Here is a 24180-nt window from a genome sequence, read left to right as displayed (position 1 = left end):
AATGTGAAAGGCAAAAAACATGAATGAAACAATTTCAAACGTCATATCAACAAACCACCAGTTTCCTTTATGGCTTTATCACTAGGGGTGTCAATATGGGCATTGCCCGCGGGCCAGCCCGCATTGCCCACAAAAAATACGGACAGGGCATGGTATTTTTGCCTGTTAGTCCATATTGTCCGGCCTGTTTGCCCGCTTTATTAGCGGGCATTTTAAACGGGCTGCCCGCAGGCATTACAGACTATTATTTGATTATTTTATAATTATTATTGTAGATTGTTAGAGAGAATTATCATCTAATATGGTTAGAGAGACATGTTTTGAATTATTATTATAGAGACTTTTAATTATTATGTAATATGGTTATGTAAAATCTATTGATTTACTGCCTAATGTACTGTATAGGAGATTTAAATTGACATTTGATAACTTAACATTCACCATTGTTGCTTTTTTAATGTAAACAGAAATGGGCAGGGCATGACTTTTTGTCCGTTAACCAATTGCGGGCATGCCCGGTCCGCTTAAATTATTGCGGGCATTTGCGGGCGCGGACTAAAAAGGTCGGGCAGCCCGTTTTGACACCCCTATTTATCACCCTTATCTTTTGTCTTACATTTATTCGCTTTGAAGATTAATTTTAATCAACTTCGAAGGTAAATAGATAAGTCATCAAGACTAGGTCATCCATATTACCAAATCTCTCACTTTCACCAACTGTAAAACTCAATTTCCTATTCCGCCGTTTTCTTTTGTCGTGTGCATTTAACCGTTTTTAACATATCACCAAATCGCATAGACTCTCAAATTGTAAAACACAATCTCCTCTATAAATAACTTCGGAACGTTTAGTAAATAATTCATAGTACAAGAATACGGTTATTATTGTTGTTGTTTAAGAGAAAATGGCAAAGGCAATCAGATTCTTTGGGTTGAACACAGGGGCTAAGATTCCTTCAGTTGGATTAGGAACCTGGCAGGCTGAACCTGGTGTTGTGGCCAGTGCTGTAACTACTGCCATTCAGGTATAACTACTCTAATTCATCTGTGGTTCTTATTATTGTGTAAAAGTCAAACATTTTACTTGTTTTGGTTTGGTTAAATGGTTATATAAAGTTAAGCTTTTCAAGATAAGAGTTAACTAAACCAAGAGTACCAATAAAGTTTTTATGTAGTAGAACAAAGTAACACATCCTCACCCATAGGTCAGACATAAAAACTAGATTAGCTGGTTTGGCGGAACCGCGAATGCTCCATGAATACCGATTAGTGGTGCTTTTATGAACCAATACGCTCTGATGTATGTATTGATATCAATCCCAAGTGAACCACCATTAAAGACATCATCTTCCTCATTTATGGGCTTCAACCCGTCATATCTCCAATGAAACTTCAACCACATATGAGAAGGAGATTGATTGCACTAACAAAAAAACAAACAGAATGAGAAGGGGAGGAAGACGAGGCAATGTAACAAGGGGAAGAAGATGAGCAAATTATGGTTAGATGAAATTAGGGTTGCGATAAGATTGGGTATTGTGTGGTGATGGAGTCCAAAATACTTTTTACTTCCATGGACTCAATCTAAATAAAATGTTGTTTTTAAAAAAAATCTTAGAATTATTTTTTCTCAAAATTAAATGACCAATTTATTAAGTTTTCCTTAATTAAAGTGATGAAAATAACCACATTATAAAATTATCACAAATGACTCAAATTAAATATGGAATTAAATGAAAGAAAATGAAAATAAAATATTTTAAAATATATTATTAATTAATAGTGAATGATAATATATATATCTATATTCTATATTATCTATCTATACTTCTATACTTCTATACTATATATAAAGGTAAAACATTGTATAACTTCCACCATGGTGTAATTTCTATTTCCTATTTTGTCCTTCACATTATTTAATTTTTACAAAAAGATCATATAATCATAAATAAACATCACCAACACATTAATTAATTATATCTTTCACATTAAATTGAACATTATCATAAATACATAACAATTATAACAAATACATTCTAATTCTAAAAATAAAATATATAAAAATTGAATACGTAGTACTATATAATATTGACCGACAGGCATGACGTGCCTGTACACACTAGTATATATAAAACTAAAACTTAAAATAACTATGAGCATGTTTTTTCCTCAATATTTTTTATTTGAAAAGTAAAACCATATAATCCTAAATAACTATAATTAATATATCTAACTTTAAGTTGAATATTATAATAAATACGAAAATTATAATATGAAGTACATTCAGTAAAAAACATTCTAGTTCTCTAAAATAAAAAATATAACTTTAATACTGGGTTGGCAGACACGAAGTGTCTATCAACACGCTAGTTATACAGGATATATCAATTAAACATATTTCTAATGTATCAAATACTTTGATAAGATAACTATCACTTAATACATATTCATACCAAAGAGAACGGTCCATGCTATGAGTTAAACAATTATATAAAGTTGAGTTTTTCAAGATACAAGAGTAACTAATTTGGGACTACTAACAACTGGGTTAGTTCAGTGATGTAAGGACCAACTAAACCTCATACTTAGGACAAAAGTTTGATTTCTAAGAAAGATATTTATTGTGATGAGAGTTACACATTCTAAAATATGGTTAATTCATTATCATAAGGTGAGAATATATTCTTCGTTATACAAAAAAAACTAAGGAATGAGATGAGATATTTTTCAGGTTGGATACAAACATATTGACTGTGCTCAAGCCTATTCCAATCAAGCAGAGGTAATACTAACTTTACCATTATTTAGATTTTTTATCGTTTTTCTTTCCCTTTTTTAACTATAGATGGCTTTGCACAACTTAATTGAGTGATAGTGTAATAAGCTCTTTTTAGCTTTTTTCTAAAATGCTTAATCAATAAGGGCTTAGTTGTTTAGCCAAGTCATGGTGTAAAGACATCTATGATTGAAATGAAAAGAGGGGAAATAAAACCTAAAAATAGCTTATGAAATTCCTATAAGCTTTTTCTAGCTCATGTTACAGTCACAATATTAACATTTTGCAAGTCTCTATCTCCACAATTGTTTAGCAACAATGATTAAAATCACATTTTCATGTAACCTAACTGCAATTTAGGAATCATGATTATAAGCACGTGATTGTAAGCATATGACTGAATTTTGCTTGTATATGAATCTTGCTCTATCCCTAAGCAATTTAAAAATCATGATTATAAGAATATGTTGAAGTTGATTGTATATGAATTTTGCTTTCACTTAATTTTGCAAACCAATTAAGAGATTTTGTTTTAAATTTTGGATTTTGATAGATTGGTTCTGCTCTCAAGAAGCTTTTTGATGGTGGGGTTGTAAGGAGGGAAGATTTGTGGATCACCTCCAAACTCTGGTTTGTTGTTTTCTGATAATTCTATGCTATTTCTGAATGAGGGAATAAATTTAGAGTGTAATATATATGCACTATTAGTATAAATATTTGTACACGGTCATTATATCATTCACCATTTACTTGTACTACTTTTTTGAAGAGTCAATGAATGGTAGATGATTGTATAAAATTTGTACACCGTCAGTGCATATATTATTTTCTCATAAATTTATGCTTTTGGTTGCTGAATAAAGATACTTTGCTTCCATGTCTTTCTTCTCTAGGTGTACAGATCATGCTCCAGAAGATGTGCCAAAAGCATTGGATAAAACTTTGAAGGATTTGCAACTTGAATACCTTGATCTCTATTTGGTATGCATTATCTATAATGCAATGTGAATTTATGTTGGGAATTTGGTGGATGACTAAATGTTTTAATCTCAAATCATGGTTTCACAATTACCAATGAGGTGTTGGTCTAATGGTGTAAGGCCTAACTAGATCAAGATCAAAAGCTCAAGGATTTGATTCCTGTGAGCGACACTTGTTGGGAGGGAAAGTCACACACCTTGAAATGGATTAATTTTTTACCATAGGGTGAGAGGATACGCTTGGTAGAACCCAAAAAAATCATAGTTTCACAATTGAGTGAAATTTATTGGTTTTAGACAATAAATGTAGCGTTGTGTTTATAAAATCCTGAAGGTTTCAGAAATCAATCTCTTCAATCTATTGAACTGAATGATTTTGCAGATCCACTGGCCAGTCCGCGTGAAGCCAGGTGAATTCAAGCCTGAAAATCTTGACCACACCGACATACCTAGCACATGGAAGGCAATGGAGGCACTTTATGACTCTGGCAAGGCAAGAGCTATAGGAGTCAGCAATTTCTCTTCAAAGAAGCTTCAAGATTTGTTGGAGATAGCACGCGTGCCTCCCGCAGTTAACCAAGTCGAGTTGCACCCAGCATGGCAGCAGCCGAAGTTGCGCGCATTTTGTGAATCAAAAGGAATTCACTTATCTGTAAGTACATCTACTGAAACTTATAGGAAAAGAATAATTGTTCTTGTGTGTTTGGTGAACTTCATTGAGCAAATTGGAAATGATTTTAGTGCATCTTCAAATGGTGGTATTTCCTCAACAACCATTCTTCTAATTGCTAATTATCTCTCATGATGAATTTCCTTTTTCAGGCATATTCACCACTGGGCTCACCGGGTAACCTCAAGAGTGACATCCTTCAGAATCCGGTTATCACTGAGGTTGCAGAGAAATTAGGGAAATCCCCAGCACAAGTGGCCCTTAGGTGGGGGCTACAAACGGGGTATAGTGTTTTGCCTAAGAGCACTAATGAGGCCAGGATCAAGGAGAATTTCGATGTCTTCAATTGGTCAATTCCGGAGGACTTGATAGCCAAGTTCTCAGAAATTAAGCAGGCAAGTTGCTTGCTCAATCCAATTTCTCATTTCTCTTACTATTTATTCTTTTAGCACCAGTTTATATCCATGCGAACAATAGCAATGCTAGTCGGTCGATGCATGGAACGCTTCGCCTTCTGTTGACACATTAAATTTTACTCTTGCAGGGTAGGCTACTTAAGGGTACTGAATTTGTTAATGAGACCTGTGGATTCTATAAGACCATTGAAGAACTCTGGGATGGAGAACTGTGAGCTGGATGCATATTTAGATGTTTACAAATAATGAAATGCTTCTCTAGCTGGTTGATTTAGTACAATTTACCTTTTCATATGGATTCCAGTTGAATTCTTAGAGTATATTAGATTAAAATAAGTGATCTTGTTTGTTATAATGCAGAATAAGAATTAAAGGTTAAATTTTCATTCATAATTGGTAGTATCATTTTCCCAATATTGCAAAACAGAATGCTATAAATTTGAGAAGCTGAATATCCTTTTCCCAGCTATGATATATCCTTATGATATAGCAAAACAGAATGCTATAAATTGTATCATTTACTCAATTTTGCATATGAGAATGAGCACCAAATATGCTTTAAAAATATTGAAGAAAACATTGCATTTATTCTCTATGACCAATAAATATTACTCAATTTTACTACCCTTCAATATGGGTGTAACTGTTTTATTCCATTCAACTTTTTGTGTGTTTAGGAACCAAACCGAACACAATATAGGGATTCGGTGTTGTTTTCAATATAGAAACCGAACCTTATGAATAGTTCCATTTTGATTATTGATTCACTTTTTTGTTTAAAAAAGTATTGCAAATAGATTTTGTCTAAACAAAGTTGTTCGTGGCTGGTTTTTAATATTTTATGAATTTATAGATATTCGCTTATCTGCTTGTAACCAAGCACTCACGAGTAGTAAACTCGGCTTGTATCCATGCGTGTCTAGAGCATGGACGAGTTTAAATATAATGATCCGGGTAAGCAAGTATGTATTAGGTTGCAGTTGCATTAGGTTAATTTATTGTCATCCCTATTTGAATTTATTGTCATCCCTATTTACATAACCTAAGTTCAAACGTTGCAGTTGCATTAGGTTAATGTAATTTTTTTTTAGCTAATTTAAATGTAATTCTAAAACCATTATTTTATATTATATGAACTCCAACTTTAAAAATAAAGTAATCTTTAACGATAACTTCCTTCGATCAAACACAAACATTATTTTTAATTAATGACGCTTCTACTTATGCTATTAATAATATTCCCTCATCTTTCGTTGTTTGTGACTGTCTCTTTCAATAAGTATCGTTTCCAGAAATCAAATCTTTAACCTTTTAGTTATCCTAGATATTTAGTTGAGTTTTACACCACTAAATCAACATATTATTAGTAATGATGCTTCCACTTGATAGTCATCGGTATTGATGCTATAATTTTCCTCAGGATGATTGTTAGATATTGTTTAATCTCAATTTTTAAGGATGGTTGTTGTTCTTCAATGATGATTGTTAGATAATAAAACTACACATTAGGTGTGTCCTCCCATTCAAATTTTTACAGAAGAAAAATCATTTTAATTTTATTTAATTGTCATTTAAGGTTGCTAATTAACTCTATTTTTTCCTTCCACGAACTCCCTTTATCTCTCTCCCTCAAAATTATGCACAGTGATCTCCTTCCTCACTTTTTTGATAAGAAAATTATCTTTTTCAAAATATTTATATTTGTCTCTCTTAATAAGTGTCTAGCACTTAATTTTATCATATGGGTAGGGATGGGATTAAAAGACAGAACCTGCATGAAAAAACACGTTTTTTTATGAAATCGATCAATTAATACTATATCTCCTTCTAAATAGTCATTATTGTTCTTGTCAATCTCAGAACTCTTGCATCATTTGGAGGGGACATACTTAAACTCATCTTTCATAAGAATTCAAATCTCACCTTTTTGGAATGAAAGTTATGAAAGGAACTGGGTGAAATTGGATATTCAACAACCAAGTAGAAAATCGCCATTTTTATGTTCTTTCTTTTTTCCCCAATAATTCCTCGAGAAAGAGAAAGTGACAAGGTTCACTGCAGATTTAGTGTCCATCTCCCCTTCCATGTTGTATCAAGGTGTCTCTCAGTATAGAACTAATTGTTTGAATGTATGATTGTCTCTTCTAACAGTTATTGCTCCAAAAAATTAAGCATCTTATATTTTGATAGAACCTTGGTGATATAGTGAAGTCTTATACTACTAGATGAATATTTATTAGTATCTCAACCTTGAGGTTCAACTATTTATTATTTTTAAACTATTTATTATTTTTAAGTTATTTTTATTGAACCGCAACAAACTTTTATTCTCATTAGTTTGATTCAGCTTAATGCATTGAATGATATTATAATTCTAAATTATAAATCATGTTAAGCACTCCTCTATAAACTTTTCCTAATTTTCGTTATCTTTAAGTCCGTATATGAAAATAATCTTTGATCTTTTACTATAGCTTATAAGAGTCTCCTCCACACATGCTCAAATAACTTGAGACATGATTCTATTGTAAATTTTACAATATGAGTGATCCTAACATTTATGATAATGTATTCATTCTTAATCATATCATATGTATTGTATTCACTCACCCAACACAATATTCTCATCTTTAATATATTAAGTTGATTCTCTAGTTTATATTTTATCGACCAAAGTTCACTCACATATAGCATTAGGAGTCTTAAGTTGTACGGTAAAATTTCTCCTTAAGTTTGAGTAGCATATTTTTATGTTTATATCTCCCTCAAATTCTCTCATTGCATGTTACATCTGAAATATTTTGTCATTTCATCTCTTCCGCATGAATCATATGGTTTAGATCTCCCTTAATTTCTACATTTGTGTTATATGATTGATACAATATACTTCAATCTATTGAGTTGTTATATGGTATTATTTCTAATTTACCTCTACAATAAAATTTGTCTGACTTTATTAAAATTACACTTCATGTATTTCTTCTTACTTCAATTTATATGAAAGTCGTGTCTTTCAAAAGTTTGTCTCCACATTTTAATTCTCATTTAATTATCTATCTATTATGCAATTGGATAATATCATTCATAAAAACATGCATTGTAGAAACAAATCTCACATGTAAGAATAATATAAATGGGCAGGAGCTTAATGTTGACCCATATTATATTCCTATAGAAATAATTAAATCTTTATTGTTTCAATGTAGGATTGTAGGCAATCTCAACTCTTTTCTGAGCTTTCCATTATACATTTATGAACTTATTATATGCTTTCTCCAAATCAATAAAAGTTGAGTGCTGAGTTTTTTTTATCCTTCAATATCTTCCTATAAGTCATGGTAACATATATAGTCTTCATGATCAACATTGATGTGATTTTAATAATCTTTATTCTTAGGTATGCCAAACTAAATAAACTGATCAATGATTTGTAAAGCAATGGCGATAGAATGGAACCAATACAACACGTTTCTGGCGTAGTAGTCACAGAAGAGCATTTGTTCAACACGTTTCTTTCAAAATTGGGACACTGAAAGAGCATTTGTTCAAAACTATACACATCATTGGTGTAGACAGATACTGTAACCACAATAAAATCAATTAGAATTTCCATGCTATTGGATAAAATAATATACCAATAGGTATGAATAGTTTTCAGAAGAATTGTTCTGCAAGTACACTTTTTTATGTACACATTATAATAAGAGTAAGAATCTATTTACACCAAATTAAATTGCATCAACTCTTATACGTTCTTAACTTTTATAAAAAAAGTTAATCAAACTAATCGTTGGATTGAAAGTCCCTATCCTACAGATCTCAATATATCAAATTTCACACAAGTCCAACATTGTTTAGCAATCCATTTCTATACATGAGGATTAACGTATATATCTTTGAAATATATGAAAATTGAAACTATTTGGTTATATATCTATTCACATTCAAATTTTCTCAAATTTAAGACAAATCTAGATGCATGTACTTATTAATCAAAGATGGATTCAGAAAATTCATATTTTATAAAATATTAATGATGGTGTAAGAGTTAATGTAAGTTAACTTTGTGTTTTAGAAGACAGGAGAAATCTGTTTACACCATGTTAAATTGCATCAACTCTTACACGGTTAATATTTTTTATAAAAAAACCATCAACTGAATCTTCATATCCTATATCACCTAAATCATATATATTTACTTTCCAGATACAAACTTGGCTTCAGCACCACGCTTTGTGTTGTAAAAAGACCCTACAGCTGGCACTTCAGCATGTGAAGATACCATTGCTGAAAGAGGCTGAAAATTTGTGTTTCCAACAAACCAATACAGAGCCCATTTCAAATTGCAAAGAGTGTACTTCAGAGCTTTAGTCCAATTTTCCTGCTTATTGAAGCTTTGAGTGATGGAATAGTTTTCCACTTTGTCATTCTCAATTCTACAAATCAGCCCAAAATGTTTGTCATTCTTAATACTACAAACTAAAACATGATAGTTATAGACCAACAGTTTATATATGATCTTCAAATTATAGTATGTACCATGATAAATTAGCAAGATAACTTTGGATGTGATGCTAAAATTATATTTCAAAGCATTCCAAGATACTTTACCTGTCAAAGAATAATAAAGTTTTACAAATGAAAGTAACTTTTCACCTATTTGAGGATTTCTTTTATTTCACAGCCAACTAGAACTCTTGGGGGAAAAACCATACAACTAATTGTTTACAAATAGTTAAATACTAATTCAATTCAATAATTAAGCATAGTAAAGTGTGGCTCAAACAATATTCAACAAGATCTTCATTCATGTTTGGAGTAAGATTATTCCCTCAAAAATAACCTCAGAGTAAAACCTGAATAACAAACATTATCCTTTCCTCCAATTTGAAAATGGCATAAATCACTTCAGTACAATTTAACTTGATGACACCACCAATCAGAAATTTCTTTTTATCAAACTAACAGGCATATAGATAAATGTTCACACAATACCACAACAACACCAAGACTCGGTTTCACTAGGTAGGGTTAGCTACATGGATACAATGAAATCATAACGTTCACACAATACCGAAAGATAAAATTAAGTACCATTAACACATATATTATATGCAATACTTACTTGTAAGGTAGTTTGAAACATTTCTCGGGTGGTATGTTATTCTCTTGATCCTTAGAATTTGCAAATTCCGCAAAATCCTTGAGGCACGCCAAAAACAAGGTCATTGCCTTGTCGTAGCGAGTACTCCAGAACAAATTGACTGGACCAAACCTGCAAAACCCTAGCATTCATTAATAATGACTCAGCACGCAAAGTTTAAGAATAAATGTAAAGTTAGAAAGTTCATTCAATTATCCTCTCTGTGCAGAATGTTTTTTTAAATAACTTGATCTACCAACAACAATCTCACCAACCCCCACTCAGAACCTGAACCACGGATAATAGCATGACCCAAGATATTATAAAAACACCTATACAACACCAAGGTTTATCCTGATATTCGAAAAAAATAGAGTGAATATCAACTTTAGCCCTTATATAAATTTGTGTACCAATTTGATCCTTAAAAATGTAAAAATCCAAATTAGTACTTGAAGATCGCGAAAGTAGGTCAAAATAGTCCTTGTTGGGGACTAAAGTGTCCCAAGAATTAGTCATAAAAATGCTATAAATGACTAATCTGATCCATATTTGATATTTTTGGGGACTATTTTGGGTTTTCCTATTTTTCAGAGACCAAATTGGTACAGGGAAATTTTTTTATCAACTAACCATTGCCCAAAAATAAAAGTAACAAAACTACAACTTAGACAACTTGAAATTGCTACCGATCAATCAGCTGGTAGATCTTGCATGAGATTTTAGCTCAACTTTAGACAACATCAGATTTTGTATTCCTAATACGGTCAGAAATCACAAATCACTACAAGAATAGCACTATCAAGCATACTTACAGCTCATATGTACTGTTATTGCTGTCTGTGATACGAGGGTAGCTACCCATAGGAATTATTTTTATTTGATATCTAAGAGATGATTTAAGGATATGCTACAAGTCATGCCCAATAAATTAAATTTAAAATTTAAAGTCAGGATAATATAAAATGGGAGCTTCTGAAACCAGCAAAGAAGATCTCATAGTTCCAGTTTGCTATAAAATTTCAATTTTACTAAACCACATCCGGTCCCATAACTTCCAGAGTAAGAAAAAATCTCATAAAAAAGACAACAATCCATATGGTAAATTAACTGCCGATTAGTTAATTGTCAAGATCTTGTGTGGAAGTCAAGCCAGAGTTTATTAAGTATTGTTTTTACATTGTACTACAGGGACATTGAAGTCTTGTTCAAATTTATGATTTTCTATACAAAATCAGTGTCCTTGATGTTTTACTCTAGCAGAAATAAAAAACAATACATAGCAGATGATTTCAATAACCATAACTTAATATGTCAAAAAGCACTTAGCACTTATCAAAAAAAATGTTAATCATGCTCATCATTAAATGTAAAATCCTGTTTCGAACTGGAATTGTGAAGGCATGAATAAGGGATATAAAAGAGAAGTTATACTAAACTAACAGTAATAGCTAAAGTAACCATATATGCTTAATGAAAAAGGATACTGGAACTTCGGTCGGAAATACTGGCACATTGTATGAAGGAGAAGGCAAGCTTGGCCCCAAGCAGCATTTATCTCATCCCATTCAACCTATACATTTCCAAAAATAGTAAAGATTATCATAAAAACTTGAACCTTCATATTCACAAGAAATAGGATTTAACATAAAGAAGTACAAGAAAGAAAGAACTTCAGGATAAAAGTGACAGAATTCTTGATTCTTGATAACTGAAGCAATAATGTTCTACCATTTTCAGTAACAAAGATATCAACTTAAATTAAAATCCCAGTTAGACATCTCTAATAGCATAATCTTCTATATGTGGCCATCCAGAAATATACTTTGCCGACATTAGTTAATATGGCACGTGACAGTATATTAACACATTTTCTGCAAATGATACATATAATTTATTTTTCTAATTTTGAATTAAGCATGCCAATGCATGCAGCAATGTGAATTGTTCAATAGCCAAACAGATCCTAAAACTTAATATGTTAGTAAACAGAACAACAACATAATAAAATGAGATTAACACACCAAAACTAGGTCTCATTCATATGCAATTGCATCTGAGCAAGAAAATCTAGTAAGGCAAAGCAAAAAATAGAAATATATTGAAACATTACAAAATAACTGAAACCAGTGACCTTATAAACAATGTTGTGCATATGCTATGGTATCTCATCAATTATTTTAAAGGCCTAAGCTCCTAAAGAATAAACCCAGCCACACATATTAAGCTCAACTCTACATACAACATTAAAAATGATTAATACAGCATGCTAAGCATCTTACTGGAATTTTAGGGAGTCTTCCAAGCCGAAAATTGTTAATTGTTCCAAACTCTCCATCATGCGAAATGGGGAAGGCATCATTCAGCACATTTGTTCGCTTCAACAATTCTAGATGTGCTTGTGAAACTTCAATCTTGGCCAAAATTGCATCTCTCTCCTCCTGTTGAGTGCAGTATTTTTGCTCAATGCTCAGACATGCAAGTTACTTTTTTCAGAAAAAATAAAATATATATAGATGTTATTCTGTAACTTGCTTAAAACTTTTGTTAACAAAGTATCTCAATAAATGAGGCCCACACTAGCATCTCTTTAAATTTCCTCTCCCTTTTTCATATTATGGTAGTTGCAGATGAAACAATAGACAGAAGTATTCTGGATTTACTTTGGTTGGGGGAAAGAGACACAAGTGTAACTTGTTATTGGGGAGGTTTGTTGCAGACCAAAGAAAGAAGGGGAGGTTGGATCTTGGTAATTTGGTAATTAGACTTTGGCGTTTTCCTCTATAACCCTCTTCTTTATATGTGGCTTTGGCAATCTCAACTAAATGGTTCCTCTTTTCGAGGCTCATCCCCTCTCTTCTTTACATCATTTACATAATGTTGCCTGACATAGAGGCTAATGATTTAGAGTCGCTTTTGGTTTAGCTTGAATGTCATTTTTCTTTTGATCCTGCTAATGGATTCTCAACTCTTCAATAGTTTTCTCTTGTAAATATTATTTTTAGTTCTAGACACTCTCCTAATAGAGATAGATTCTTTTGGAATACCAATCTGGAAGTCTATAGCTACCTTAGGTCAAAGCTTTTGTGTACACCGTCTTAACAGAGTTAAGTGCTCCAGAAGCACACACTACTAACTGTTTTGTCCCCTAATATGTGTATATGGGTATTATGAGATATTCTAGTTTAGAATCTGAGGTTCATCCTCTTTCTTTTTTGTCCCCTTATCCTCTTTCTTTTTACGCATGTCACCTTGTTTAATAATATTTCTTGTTCTGTTAAAAATATACACTGAAAATTTGGTCAAAAATTTCATTCATAAAGCATTATCATCTCATGATAGTATATTAATCAGCTTAATTTCCTCCATATAACAATGACTATTTCACCATTGAGTTAGCAATAGTAGTAGAGGCACTAGTTGATATAACAAAAATGAAAACAAAAAAAAAACTATATTTGTAGTTTTGAACTAATGGTCTTTAGAACTCTCCCAAAATATCCAAGTCATAAAGGAACAAAATACTTGCAAGAATGAATTTTCCCTTGCAAGAAAGCAATGAAAGAGGCATTCAATTAGGAGTAAAAAAATACAAACCTGATGTGAAATTAATTGGAACTGGAAATTATTGAACTCATGCCAATACCTGTTACAGATTCAGACATGTAAAATCAATCATCGACATCAAGCGTCCAGACATACCAGTGAGGGAAAAAATAAAGATGTATGAGAATTTCATTTTTCCTTTAGGGATTTTGGGAAGGGGGATCTAAGTATCTTGATATATGGCATTGTGTTATTAGAGAAGATTGTACACTTAAGTACTGGGAAAATTATACCGCTCCTCCAATTCTTTAAAGCGGTTTGATTTTAACTCTAGTTCCTTCAGTTCAGCATTCACTTCAGCATTCTGTCTCTCAGTTTCTTCAATAGCTGCTTCAAGCCTCCTTTCTTCTTCCTCAATCTTGAATAGCATTCAAGTAGTATATCAATAATTAGGCTTTGGAAGAAAACTTGAAGGTAACTAAACAAGATCAAGTGAATCAAGGGAATAATACTTCTTGGGATAAATACATTTAAATTAAAACTCTAAGTATCCACTACAAAGGCTGGCAAATTTGAAGCTGCTATGAATGTGAACCAATCATTTTAACTTCAAGACTAAAACGAGTGACATATATTTCTCAGATATGCAAAAGAAAATATTTTACTTTTTTGGCTATTTGGTATTCATATATAACTCCAACAGAAGATAAAGGATGAAAGGACAAGTGATGTAACACAACTGATCTTCAAACATATCCATGAAAATGTGTTGCTGCCAAATGAAGTCAGACATGGCTCTTCGTGGATTCGGAAGCTTTAAAAAAATGTCAAACAACAATAACAGTATCCAAATGAATATTCCAGGTGTGTATTTATTGTCACAACAGTGCCTATGTATTGTTAAACTTAAATGTTCTATTTATGTTCAGGATAGGTTAGCTGGTTGTCACCTCTACTGCAAACAACTAGAAAAGGGTAGTCCGGTGCAAAAGGCTTCCACCTAGTGGGATCTAGGAGGGTAAGATGTACACAGTCTTACCCTAGAGCAATACACAAATTATAGTAAACCTAAAGAGCACCTTCAATTTTTCCTTTAGAAAATCAGCCTCGCTGAGGACATCTCCGGCCTCCCCCTCCATGCGTTTAAGACAGGCTTCATATGCTTCAATATCCCTGTTTACATCTTCAACCTCTTTATCAAGCTTATCAGACAAGACCCTCATGCACTCAAGGCATAAGGGCTGTTCGACCTGGAAACACATAGACAGTGCAGAGTATAATCCGATTGGCTAAAAATAAATTTCATCATACTCATAGGTTATCTAAATTTTACAACAAACTACAGGGTTTTTTATGCAAACCTGTGTCTGTGTTGTGGCAATCTCAAATGCACGAGTTAGGACAGTAATAGTTGAATGAAACCCAGAGTTCTGAGGCTGCAAATGAGTGTTGGGATCAGCCCCTGGTGACAATGAGTGAGTGCCGCTTCCATCAGAAGCAGATTCAGACTTGTACACAACCACAAATGACTCTTCCATAGCCTTCCCAGGCAGGGTTGCATCAGGCTGACCAGTCCCACCACGAGGCCGAGGAGGAACTCCTTGAGCCTGAGGTCTTTGCTTCGGCAACACGACATAAGAATTGTCCATTCTAGTTGTACTTAGCACACTATTTGAACCATGAATTGATGATCCTTGCATCCCTACACGCATTAATTGCCTTTTCATTAAGAACAAATCCTCGTTTCAATAACCAAAGAAACACCTAACACATTGTACTCCAATTCATAGTCATAGGATACATGGTTCTCTTTGGTACGGGTGCGGGTACGTAGTACGCGGTACGTTACCCTGTCAAATGCCGGTATGCTAGGGGTACATTAAGTAGGATTTCTATAGCTCTCTACAAAAGAACAGTTATTTCTTGTTTGTTGTAACTCATTCATGTAAGTGACTGTACGTTACCAATTATTCTTAATTTCTTTTACTTAAAATGTAGGTAAAAACCCGGTTCGTTCATTAAAGGGAACTAGATCGCAAAAGAACCTCGAATTGATACGAGAGAACCAATTTACAATTCTCTACCAAGATGAGAGAATTATGTTTCAATACTCCAATTCACAGAAGATGAATGCAGCATCATTAAACGCAACATAAAAAATTATCAACAAAAAATATTCCAAGAAAGTAAAACACTACAGCCTAACTCATAATTAGAAGCAATATAACAGTCAATTTGTTGGACCCATCTGCGACCACTGAGCCAACAACTGGGTATTCAGTGTTGTAGTTGTTAGCAGGGCATGAGAAGAGTCATTACTGAACAAGAACAACCACAAAACTTCCACGGGTACAAGGGTATAATAGTCTTTTCAATTTACAGACTTCACACTTAAATATGCAATTGAATAAGAAATGATAAAATTAAAAAAAATGAATATTAGCAATATCAATTAACAAATAATAAAAACAATTAGGGGAAGTGGAAGAAGAAGAAATGGTAAGTGACCGGAACGGGAAGGATCATTGAAAAACTTGTCGGCATAAGAATCAACGCCGACGATGCAGAGGGAGTTTCGGCAGTTCTGACAAACCCATCGAGGGACGCTTGGGTCAACCGGGAATGATCGGTTCCGACCATTATCAGCGATTGGTGGCTCTTTCTTCATTTAGATTCTTGCCTTCAATGAAACCACCGATTCTAATCTGTGTTTAGGAACAGTTTATAAAAACATTGAAGATTGGTGTAGAACGGGTGCTTAACTAGGTCAACGAAAATAAGAAGAAGAAGAAGAAAAGAGCATAGAAGATGGGTCGGGGAGAAAGGTGCACAGGAGAGATCGCTTATTAGACGCTTATGACAGGCTAAGTCACGTGATCCTCTTTCTTAAGATTAGAATCAGGTTTTTTAAAAATTTATTTATCAAAAAGTTTATATATAATAATAATTGTATTATATTATTTTAATATGACTAATGTTATATGAAATTTAATATAAAAATATAATTTAGTTGTTAATAATTCTATTTTAAAAGCTTTATAGTATATGAGATTTAGTATTAACTGTTTACAAATAAACTTCGGCTCTTGTATATTATATAGTTCAATTTATTTAATACAAAGTTCATTTTAACTTGATTTATTTTCATCCTTAATTTGAGATCATATAATATATGATTAGATACGATGGTAGTGGTATTGATATGTAGTGTTGGCAATGATTGGTAATGGTGGTGATAATGATAAAGATTTTAATGATAGCATGATAAGATGGAGTTGACAATGGTGATGGTAGCAACAATGGTTGTTTGCCATTGGTGATGGCAAACAATGATGGATGTGTGACAGTGGTGATGACAATAGTTGAGGGATAGGTGTGGTGGTGGAAGTGTTATGGTGGTTGTGGCAATTGGGTTAGAATATAAGGATATGATGGAAAACAATATTTATCTTATCATTCTAACTTATAACTTCACTGCTCATAAGATCCATTTGGTGGTCATGTATGATTGAACATAATATTTTATCTTATCATTCTAACTTATAACTTAGCTCCTCATAAGATCCATTTGGTGGACGGGTATGATTCAGAGCGGGATAAGAGTTGTGTGTTCATTAGATAATAACAATGAACGACATAAATTATTATCATATTTAGTATTTGGTATTCATCAGATAATGATAACATCGATGTACAGTAGTGATAGTGACAATAATGTTTATGTATGAAGATATCAAAAAAGTTACAATATTCTATCATATTCATTTCTAACTCAGTTCCTCCTATATAATAAAAATGCACTATATGAACGTAACATGACCAAACAGATTGCAATATTATTGGACATTCTATCATAACTTATCTCTTTTATCATGCCTCATCATTATTGGACACATGAATATTGTAGGTAAACATGGCATGGTAAACCAATGTGACAATGTGATCCTAAGAAATTTGAAATAGTGAAAATTACTTGAAAGAATGTTAAGCAAAGAACTCAGGAACAAAATCCTTCAACCCATGGTTAAATGTCTCCCCTTACATGATGATAACCTACAATTTATTGTATCAATCACCCATGCTAACAACTCATATAGGATTATCCCCGATTGGGTGACCCAAATACATAAATAGAAATCCACCATTATTGCAAAGCAAAAAGTCAATTGTCTCTTGCATAAAGCTTTCTTGGACATTCAGTGCAATAACGTTGCTTTAAAATATTAACCTTCTCAAAATTGAGCATGACTCCTTTATAGTCCACAAATTCTCCCTAGTTGCCTCCCATATAATAATCATGTCATCAATATACTGCAACATAGATATCTCCATCTTCACACCAACTTAGCAAGGTTTAAATTTTCCACACACAACATAAGACCATTTAAAACTTTTGCCACTACCAGAAAGAAAAAAGGGAGCAATAATATTTCGTTGTTTTAGATCACTGTGAATATATGTCTGTGCATTTAAACCCAAAAAAATGCAAGCACTTATTCATTGCTGCCATTTAAGATCCAATTCAAACTACCCATCACATACATCATTCCCTAATTGGTTAGCATAATCCACAACATCCAAAGTGATCATCCTATCCAAAATATGCAACTCTTAAAAAGGCAAATTAAACTTTTTTTTATGTATAATTAATGGTATCCGTCACTGTATGAATAATAAACTAATCAGTTTTGGGGTCTATGATTGTTCACCCAATAAGTATCTCTATCAAAAGTCAAACATTTGACTTTATGGTATATCTAAGTGTTGTACAATGACTCATATCTCTAGATAACAACAATACAAGTTATGGGTTTGGGCTAATGTAAAGGGGTTGGGGTAGAGGGCTATGTATATTGATGTTATGTAAACCTAACGTAACAAGGAGAAGAATAGTCAAACACTAAGCATAATTCTCTAATAATAAACAGTGGTAGTCGCTCAATGCTTCCGGGGATGTAGGCACAATTGGTCGAACCTCGTAACCAAATCTTTTGTGTTATTCTCTTGTCTCTGCACTCTTTGCTATTTGATTGTTCGTTTATTCCCAACAATTGGTATCCGATGGCTCTTAACCCAGGTGCCAAATTCGAGGTGGGGAAGTTCGATGGAACTGGTAATTTCGGATTGTAGCAAAGGAGGGTTAAGGATGTGTTGGCTCAACAAGGTCTATCAAAGGCGTTGCGTGAGAATAAACCATAAGGTATGGATCAACTGGATTGTGAAGAGTTGAAGGAGAAGGCTGCGGGAACCATACGACTCTATCTATCAGATGAAGTCATGTATCATGTTATGGATCTTGACATCACCAACAGAGGTATGAGAGACATTAGAGAAGTGGTTCATGTCCAAGTCTCTAACAAATAAGTTGTATTTGAAATAGGGACTCTATGGCCTGAAGATGCAGGAAGGTGCTGATTTGCAACAACATCTCAACAGTTTTAATGAAGTGATCAATGACTTGTAGAAACTTGATGTGAAGGTTGATGATGAGGACAAAGCAATAATACTACTGTGTTATTTGCAAAATTCATATGAACACTTGGTGACAATATTGACGTACATGAAAGACTCAATCAAACTGGATGAGATCACATCTGCACTTCTGTCCCACACTCAAAGAAGACAGAATGTAGGTGAAGGGTCTCAAGGTGATGGCATGTATGCGAAAGGGAGCCAAGCACGTGGGAGGAGACAAGGCAGAGGAGGTCCTGCCAAAGGGAAAAGACCAAATTCCAGGGGCAGAATACCAGTAGAGTGCTATAAGTGCAAACAAATTGGGCATTACAAAAATATTGTCCCAATGAATGGAGTCCTAGAAAGTCGGTGGGAAAAGATGAAGTATCTACATATGCAAATATTGCATAGTCTGGTTACAATAGTGAAGTTGATCTACTATCTGTATCATCAAATCACAATACAGATGAGTGGATACTTGACACTGGTTGTTCCCACCACATGACGCTTAACAGGGAATGGTTCACCACATACAGGGCAGGCAATTTTGGTTTCGTGTATCTCGGAAATAATAAAGCATGTGAAATTATTGGTATGGGAGAACTCAGAATTGTGATGGATGATGGTGTAGTGAAGACGTTATGTGAGGTTAGGCACATACCAGATTTGAAGAAGAATTTGGTTTCTTTGGGGACATTGCAGGCCAAAGGGTTTAGCTATAGAGCTGATGGGGACAGTGATATTCTTCGAGTATGCAAAGGTGCTCTGACTGTGATGAAGGGTAAATGGACTGCAGGGAACACTTACAAGTTGTTAGGGAGAACAGTTGTAGGTGGAGTTGCTGGAGTGGCTGAAGAGATCTCAATAGATTCAGACCATGGTGCTACAGAATTATGGCACATGCATTTGGGACACATGAGTGTGTGTGGCATGAAAGAACTATGCAAAAGAGGATTGTTGAGGGGAGTCAGCAAATGCAAGCTAGATTTGTGCAAGTATTGTGTGCTTGGGAAACAAACACGAGTTAGTTTCAAGGCTGACCAACACAGGACTTGGGGCATTCTAGATTATGTCCACACTGATGTTTGGGGACCCACTCAGGAACCATCCCTAGGAGGTTCTAGGTATTTTGTTACTTTCGTTGATGACTTTTCTCGCAAGGTCTGGGTATATTTTCTGAAGCATAGAAGTCTTTGCCAAGTTCAAGGTTTGGAAGGCAGAGGTAGAGAACTAGACTGGTAGGAAAATAAAATACATGAGGTCAGATAATGGTACAGAGTACAAAAACTCATAGTTTCAGAAATTTTGTGAGGAACATGGCATTCAGAGACACTTTTCAGTGAAGAAGACTCCTCATCAGAATGTGTTGCAGAGAGAATGAATAGAACTCTTATAGAGAGGGTCAAATGTATGAGACTGAATGGTGGACTTTCTAAAGGATTTTGGGCAGAAACACTTAGTATGGCATGTTATATCATCAATAGATCACCACGGGCTTCATTGGATGGTAAAGTTGCAGAAGAAGTATGGACAGGTAACCCAGTTAGTTATAATATGTTACGCATATTTGGTTGTCCTGCTTATGTACATGTACCCATTGATGAACGATCTAAACTTGATCCTAAGTCAAAGAAGTATATCTTCATTGGATATACCAAAGGTGTGAAGGGGTTCAAGTTTTGGGATCCAGTTTCCAGAAAGGTGGCGTTGAGCAAAGATGTAGTGTTTGATGAAGATTTTATGATGAAATAGTCAGTTTTGACAGAGGTGCCCATGCCAAATGAAGAGACTCTGGGATAAAATATGATTCCAATGAGCAACGAAATGGTTCAAGTGAATAAAGGCAAGGAACCATGCACTAGTTCAAGTCAAGAACATGATGATTCTCAGGCAGAGAGTTCAGGTGTGCAGAAGTATCTACTTGCTAAAGACGGGGATAGACGTCCTATCAAACCTCCAGAGAGATATGGCTTTGAGGATATGGCTTCAGTTGCTCTCCATATCAGTTCAGGAGATCCATGTAGCTTTCAAGAGGCTATAAACAACCAAGAGAAAGAACAATGGATGGGTGTCATGGTGGAGGAGATGGAGTCTTTACAAAAGAACTAAACTTGGGAGCTTCTTTCATTTTCCCCAGACAAGCGTGCAGTTGGGTGCAAGTGGGTGTACAAGAGGAAGCCAGCAGTATCAGAAAAATTCAAGGCTCGTCTTGTAGCAAAAGGGTATTCACAGCAGAAGGGGATCGACTACAATGAGATTTTCTCCCCAGTGGTGAGACACACTTCTATCAGGGCAGTGCTTGCCTTGGTAGCCAGCCGGGATATGCACTTAGAACAGATGGATGTGAAGACTGCCTTTCTCCATGGTGAATTAGAGGAGAAAATTTACATGACACAACCAGAGGGGTTCAGTGCAGCTGGACAGAGTCACTTGGTTTGCAAGTTGAAGAAGTCTCTATATGGGTTGAAGCAGTCTCCCAGACAGTGGTACAAGCGGTTTGACACTTATATGTTGAAGTTTGGTTATAAGCATTGTGAGTATGATTGTTGTGTTTATGTCAAAAGCCTTAACGATGGCTCGTTTATTTTTCTGTTACTTTATGTTGATGATATGTTGAGTGTTGCATTTAAGTGATATCAATGAGATGAAAGTCATGTTAAGTAAGGAGTTTGACATGAAAGATTTAGGGGCTGCTGGGAAGATTTTTGGGATGGAGATTCACAGGGATAGGGGAGCTAGAAAACTATGGCTCTCCCAGCAAAACTATGTTGAAAAGATCTTAGAGAGATTTGATATAAGCAATGCTAAAATAGTGAGCACTCCATTGGCAAATCACTTCAAGTTTTCCCTAAATCAGTGTCCAAAGACAGATGAAGAGAAGAATTACATGTCAAAAGTTCCATATGCCAGTATAGTGAGTTGCTTGATGTATGCTATGGTTTGTACTAGACCGGACTTGGCATAAGCAGTTAGGCAAGTATGCAAGTACATGTCGAAACCAGGGAAGCAACATTGGGAAGCAGTCAAATAGATTTTTAGATATTTGAAGGGGACTACAGGTCTCAATATCATGTTTGGCAGCCAACAAAGTAAGCCTTCAGTTATTGGTACATGGTAGCTAGTGAAGCTTCTAAGGAAGCCTCGTGACTTATGGGGCTAGTAAATGAGTTAGGCATTGAGCAAGATGGAGTTCCGCTGCATTGTGACAGTCAGAGTGCTATCTTCTTGGTAAAGTACCAAGTGTATCATGCTAGGACCAAACATATTGATGTGAGATTTTACAAGATCAGAGAGTTGGTAGCTTGTGGACAGATACTATTGCAGAAGGTTCACACTTCAGAAAATGCAGCTAATATGTTAACAAAACTGGTTACCGTGGACAAGTTCAGGCATTGCCTAAGCTTGATGAACATTCACTGATGTTTGACTATGGAGCGCCCCCAAACCAATGGCAGAAAATGGAGATTGATGATATTCGCCAAGGTGGAGATTGTTGTGCAATGACTCATATCTCTAGATAACAGCAATACAAGTTATGGATTTGGGCTGATGTAAAGGGGTTGGGGTAGAGGGCTATATATTGATGTTATGTAAACCTAATGTAACAAGGAGAAGAATAGTCAAACACTAATCCTAATTCTCTAATAATATATAGTGGTAGTCGCTCAACGCTCCCGGGGACGTAGGCACAATTGGCCGAACCTCGTTACCAAATCTCTTATGTTATTCTCTTGTCTGTGTACTCTTTATTATTTGATTGTTCGCTTGTTCCCAACACTAAGAATGCAATAAGACCTTATTCTATTATACCAACGTCTTTTGGTAGACAAACTATACACCTCAAATAAGATAGTAGAGAACAAAAATTAGTCTCATTGAAAAATGAAATAACTTTTATGGAGACAACCTAACAATTAAATCATTCTAAAAATTTAAATTTCCTGAAAAGTGTTTAGAATTATGTCTATGCCAAACAACATAAATGGATGAATTTAAGAAATTTATTATCACAACCTTTAATATATTAATATTTTTAATTAATCACTTGCTAATTTTAGTAGAAAATAACATTGTAAAAAATTCACAGAGACACTTATTTATAGGTTTTCGGTCTTGCAAAATTAGGATTAGTTTATTTGTTATTTTTTTGGAAAAAATGTTATTTAAAAAATTAACTTTAAAATCTTCTTAATCATATAAAAATTATATATATCATCTTCATGCATATAGAAATTAATAGATATTATTTTAATATGGTTAGAAAGTCATTTAAACTGTTAATAATCCTTTGGGATTTTAATTTTAATCCTATTTATAAGACCATTTTAAAGATATGCACACTAAATGAATTTGTTATAAATTATCTTTATTTACTCAAATAAGTTGAGTGAAATAGAAATTAATTTATCCATTAATAAATGTCATTTTGGTAAGATAATACAATTTGAACAAATTTAATGACATGCAACTTTATGCATTTATCATATGGACATGGAACTAATCAATTTTAGTATACATGAATGTGTCTCTCAATAAGTATTGTTCTAATTTTTGAACTTTTATTTATTCTAAAAATCTAACATTGGTCCATATCAATTTCTTTAATACACTTAAAAGTTAAAACTACTCAAAATGATATAGGGGTGTTCGCGATCCATTTGGATCGGTTTTTAGGCAAAAAAAATGATCTGATCCAAACACGTAATTAACAAGCGGTCTGGATCGGTTTGGTCTGTTTATATTAAGATGTCCGATCCAATCCAATCCAAATATAATATGCGGTTTCAGTTCGGTTTAGATCGGTTTTTTTTATAAAATATTAAAATTGCACTTATATTCAAAACTCATAAAAATGACTAAATATTAAGCATAAAACGATAATAAAAATAGTGTTCAACAACATTGAAACAACATTACAATGTGTGCAACAATAGTATAAATAAATAACATCATACAATAATAATAAACAGTAAGACAATAATAATAAAAGTAAAAAATAGTAAGAACAACAACAACAAGATATCAATAATAACAAGACAACAAAACAACAAGATATCAATAACAATAATATGAACACATGTAACGTAATTTTAACAGTTACAATGTTCTACCGATGATTAATAACAATAATACTTTCACAACAATAAAATTGATAATAAAATACCTAGTCAAAATAACACTTGAATCCTCTT

At 33.7% G+C, this 24180-nt stretch overlaps 2 protein-coding genes across 2 annotated transcripts; one reads left to right on the top strand and one right to left on the bottom strand.

Annotated features, from left to right (window-relative positions):
• On the top strand, positions 743 to 5297 carry LOC109359420 (aldo-keto reductase family 4 member C9-like). Its single transcript, XM_019604075.1, has 7 exons — positions 743 to 1025; positions 2735 to 2785; positions 3333 to 3409; positions 3673 to 3760; positions 4142 to 4411; positions 4582 to 4824; positions 4974 to 5297. The coding sequence occupies exons 1-7, from the start codon at positions 906 to 908 to the stop codon at positions 5058 to 5060; spliced, it is 936 nt and encodes a 311-aa protein (XP_019459620.1). The 5' UTR covers positions 743 to 905; the 3' UTR covers positions 5061 to 5297.
• On the bottom strand, positions 8641 to 16410 carry LOC109360567 (beclin-1-like protein). The gene is made up of 10 exons (XM_019605547.1): positions 16043 to 16410; positions 14896 to 15236; positions 14614 to 14784; positions 13828 to 13952; positions 13586 to 13634; positions 12271 to 12429; positions 11476 to 11561; positions 10804 to 10875; positions 9971 to 10120; positions 8641 to 9281 (listed from the first exon to the last, which is right to left on the bottom strand). The coding sequence occupies exons 1-10, from the start codon at positions 16200 to 16202 to the stop codon at positions 9041 to 9043; spliced, it is 1554 nt and encodes a 517-aa protein (XP_019461092.1). The 5' UTR covers positions 16203 to 16410; the 3' UTR covers positions 8641 to 9040.

The sequence above is a fragment of the Lupinus angustifolius genome, chromosome LG11 (genome assembly GCF_001865875.1).
Source record: "Lupinus angustifolius cultivar Tanjil chromosome LG11, LupAngTanjil_v1.0, whole genome shotgun sequence".
NCBI classification, from domain to species: Eukaryota; Viridiplantae; Streptophyta; class Magnoliopsida; order Fabales; family Fabaceae; genus Lupinus; species Lupinus angustifolius.
The sequence above is the reverse complement of the archived record's forward strand: the minus strand, read 5'-3'. Positions and strand labels throughout refer to the sequence as shown.

Bases quoted from the DNA above. Each gene is read 5' to 3' on its own strand.
- LOC109359420 (XM_019604075.1), top strand. From the start codon at position 906: ATGGCAAAGGCAATCAGATTCTTTGGGTTGAACACAGGGGCTAAGATT. The intron at 2,786-3,332 runs GTAATACTAACT...GGATTTTGATAG, and splicing joins CCTATTCCAATCAAGCAGAG to ATTGGTTCTGCTCTCAAGAA. The intron at 3,410-3,672 runs GTTTGTTGTTTT...TTTCTTCTCTAG, and splicing joins TGGATCACCTCCAAACTCTG to GTGTACAGATCATGCTCCAG.
- LOC109360567 (XM_019605547.1), bottom strand. From the start codon at position 16,202: ATGAAGAAAGAGCCACCAATCGCTGATAATGGTCGGAACCGATCATTC. The intron at 15,237-16,042 runs GTCACTTACCAT...TAATGCGTGTAG, and splicing joins CAATGATCCTTCCCGTTCCG to GGATGCAAGGATCATCAATT. The intron at 14,785-14,895 runs GTTTGCATAAAA...ATGTGTTTCCAG, and splicing joins TTGCCACAACACAGACACAG to GTCGAACAGCCCTTATGCCT.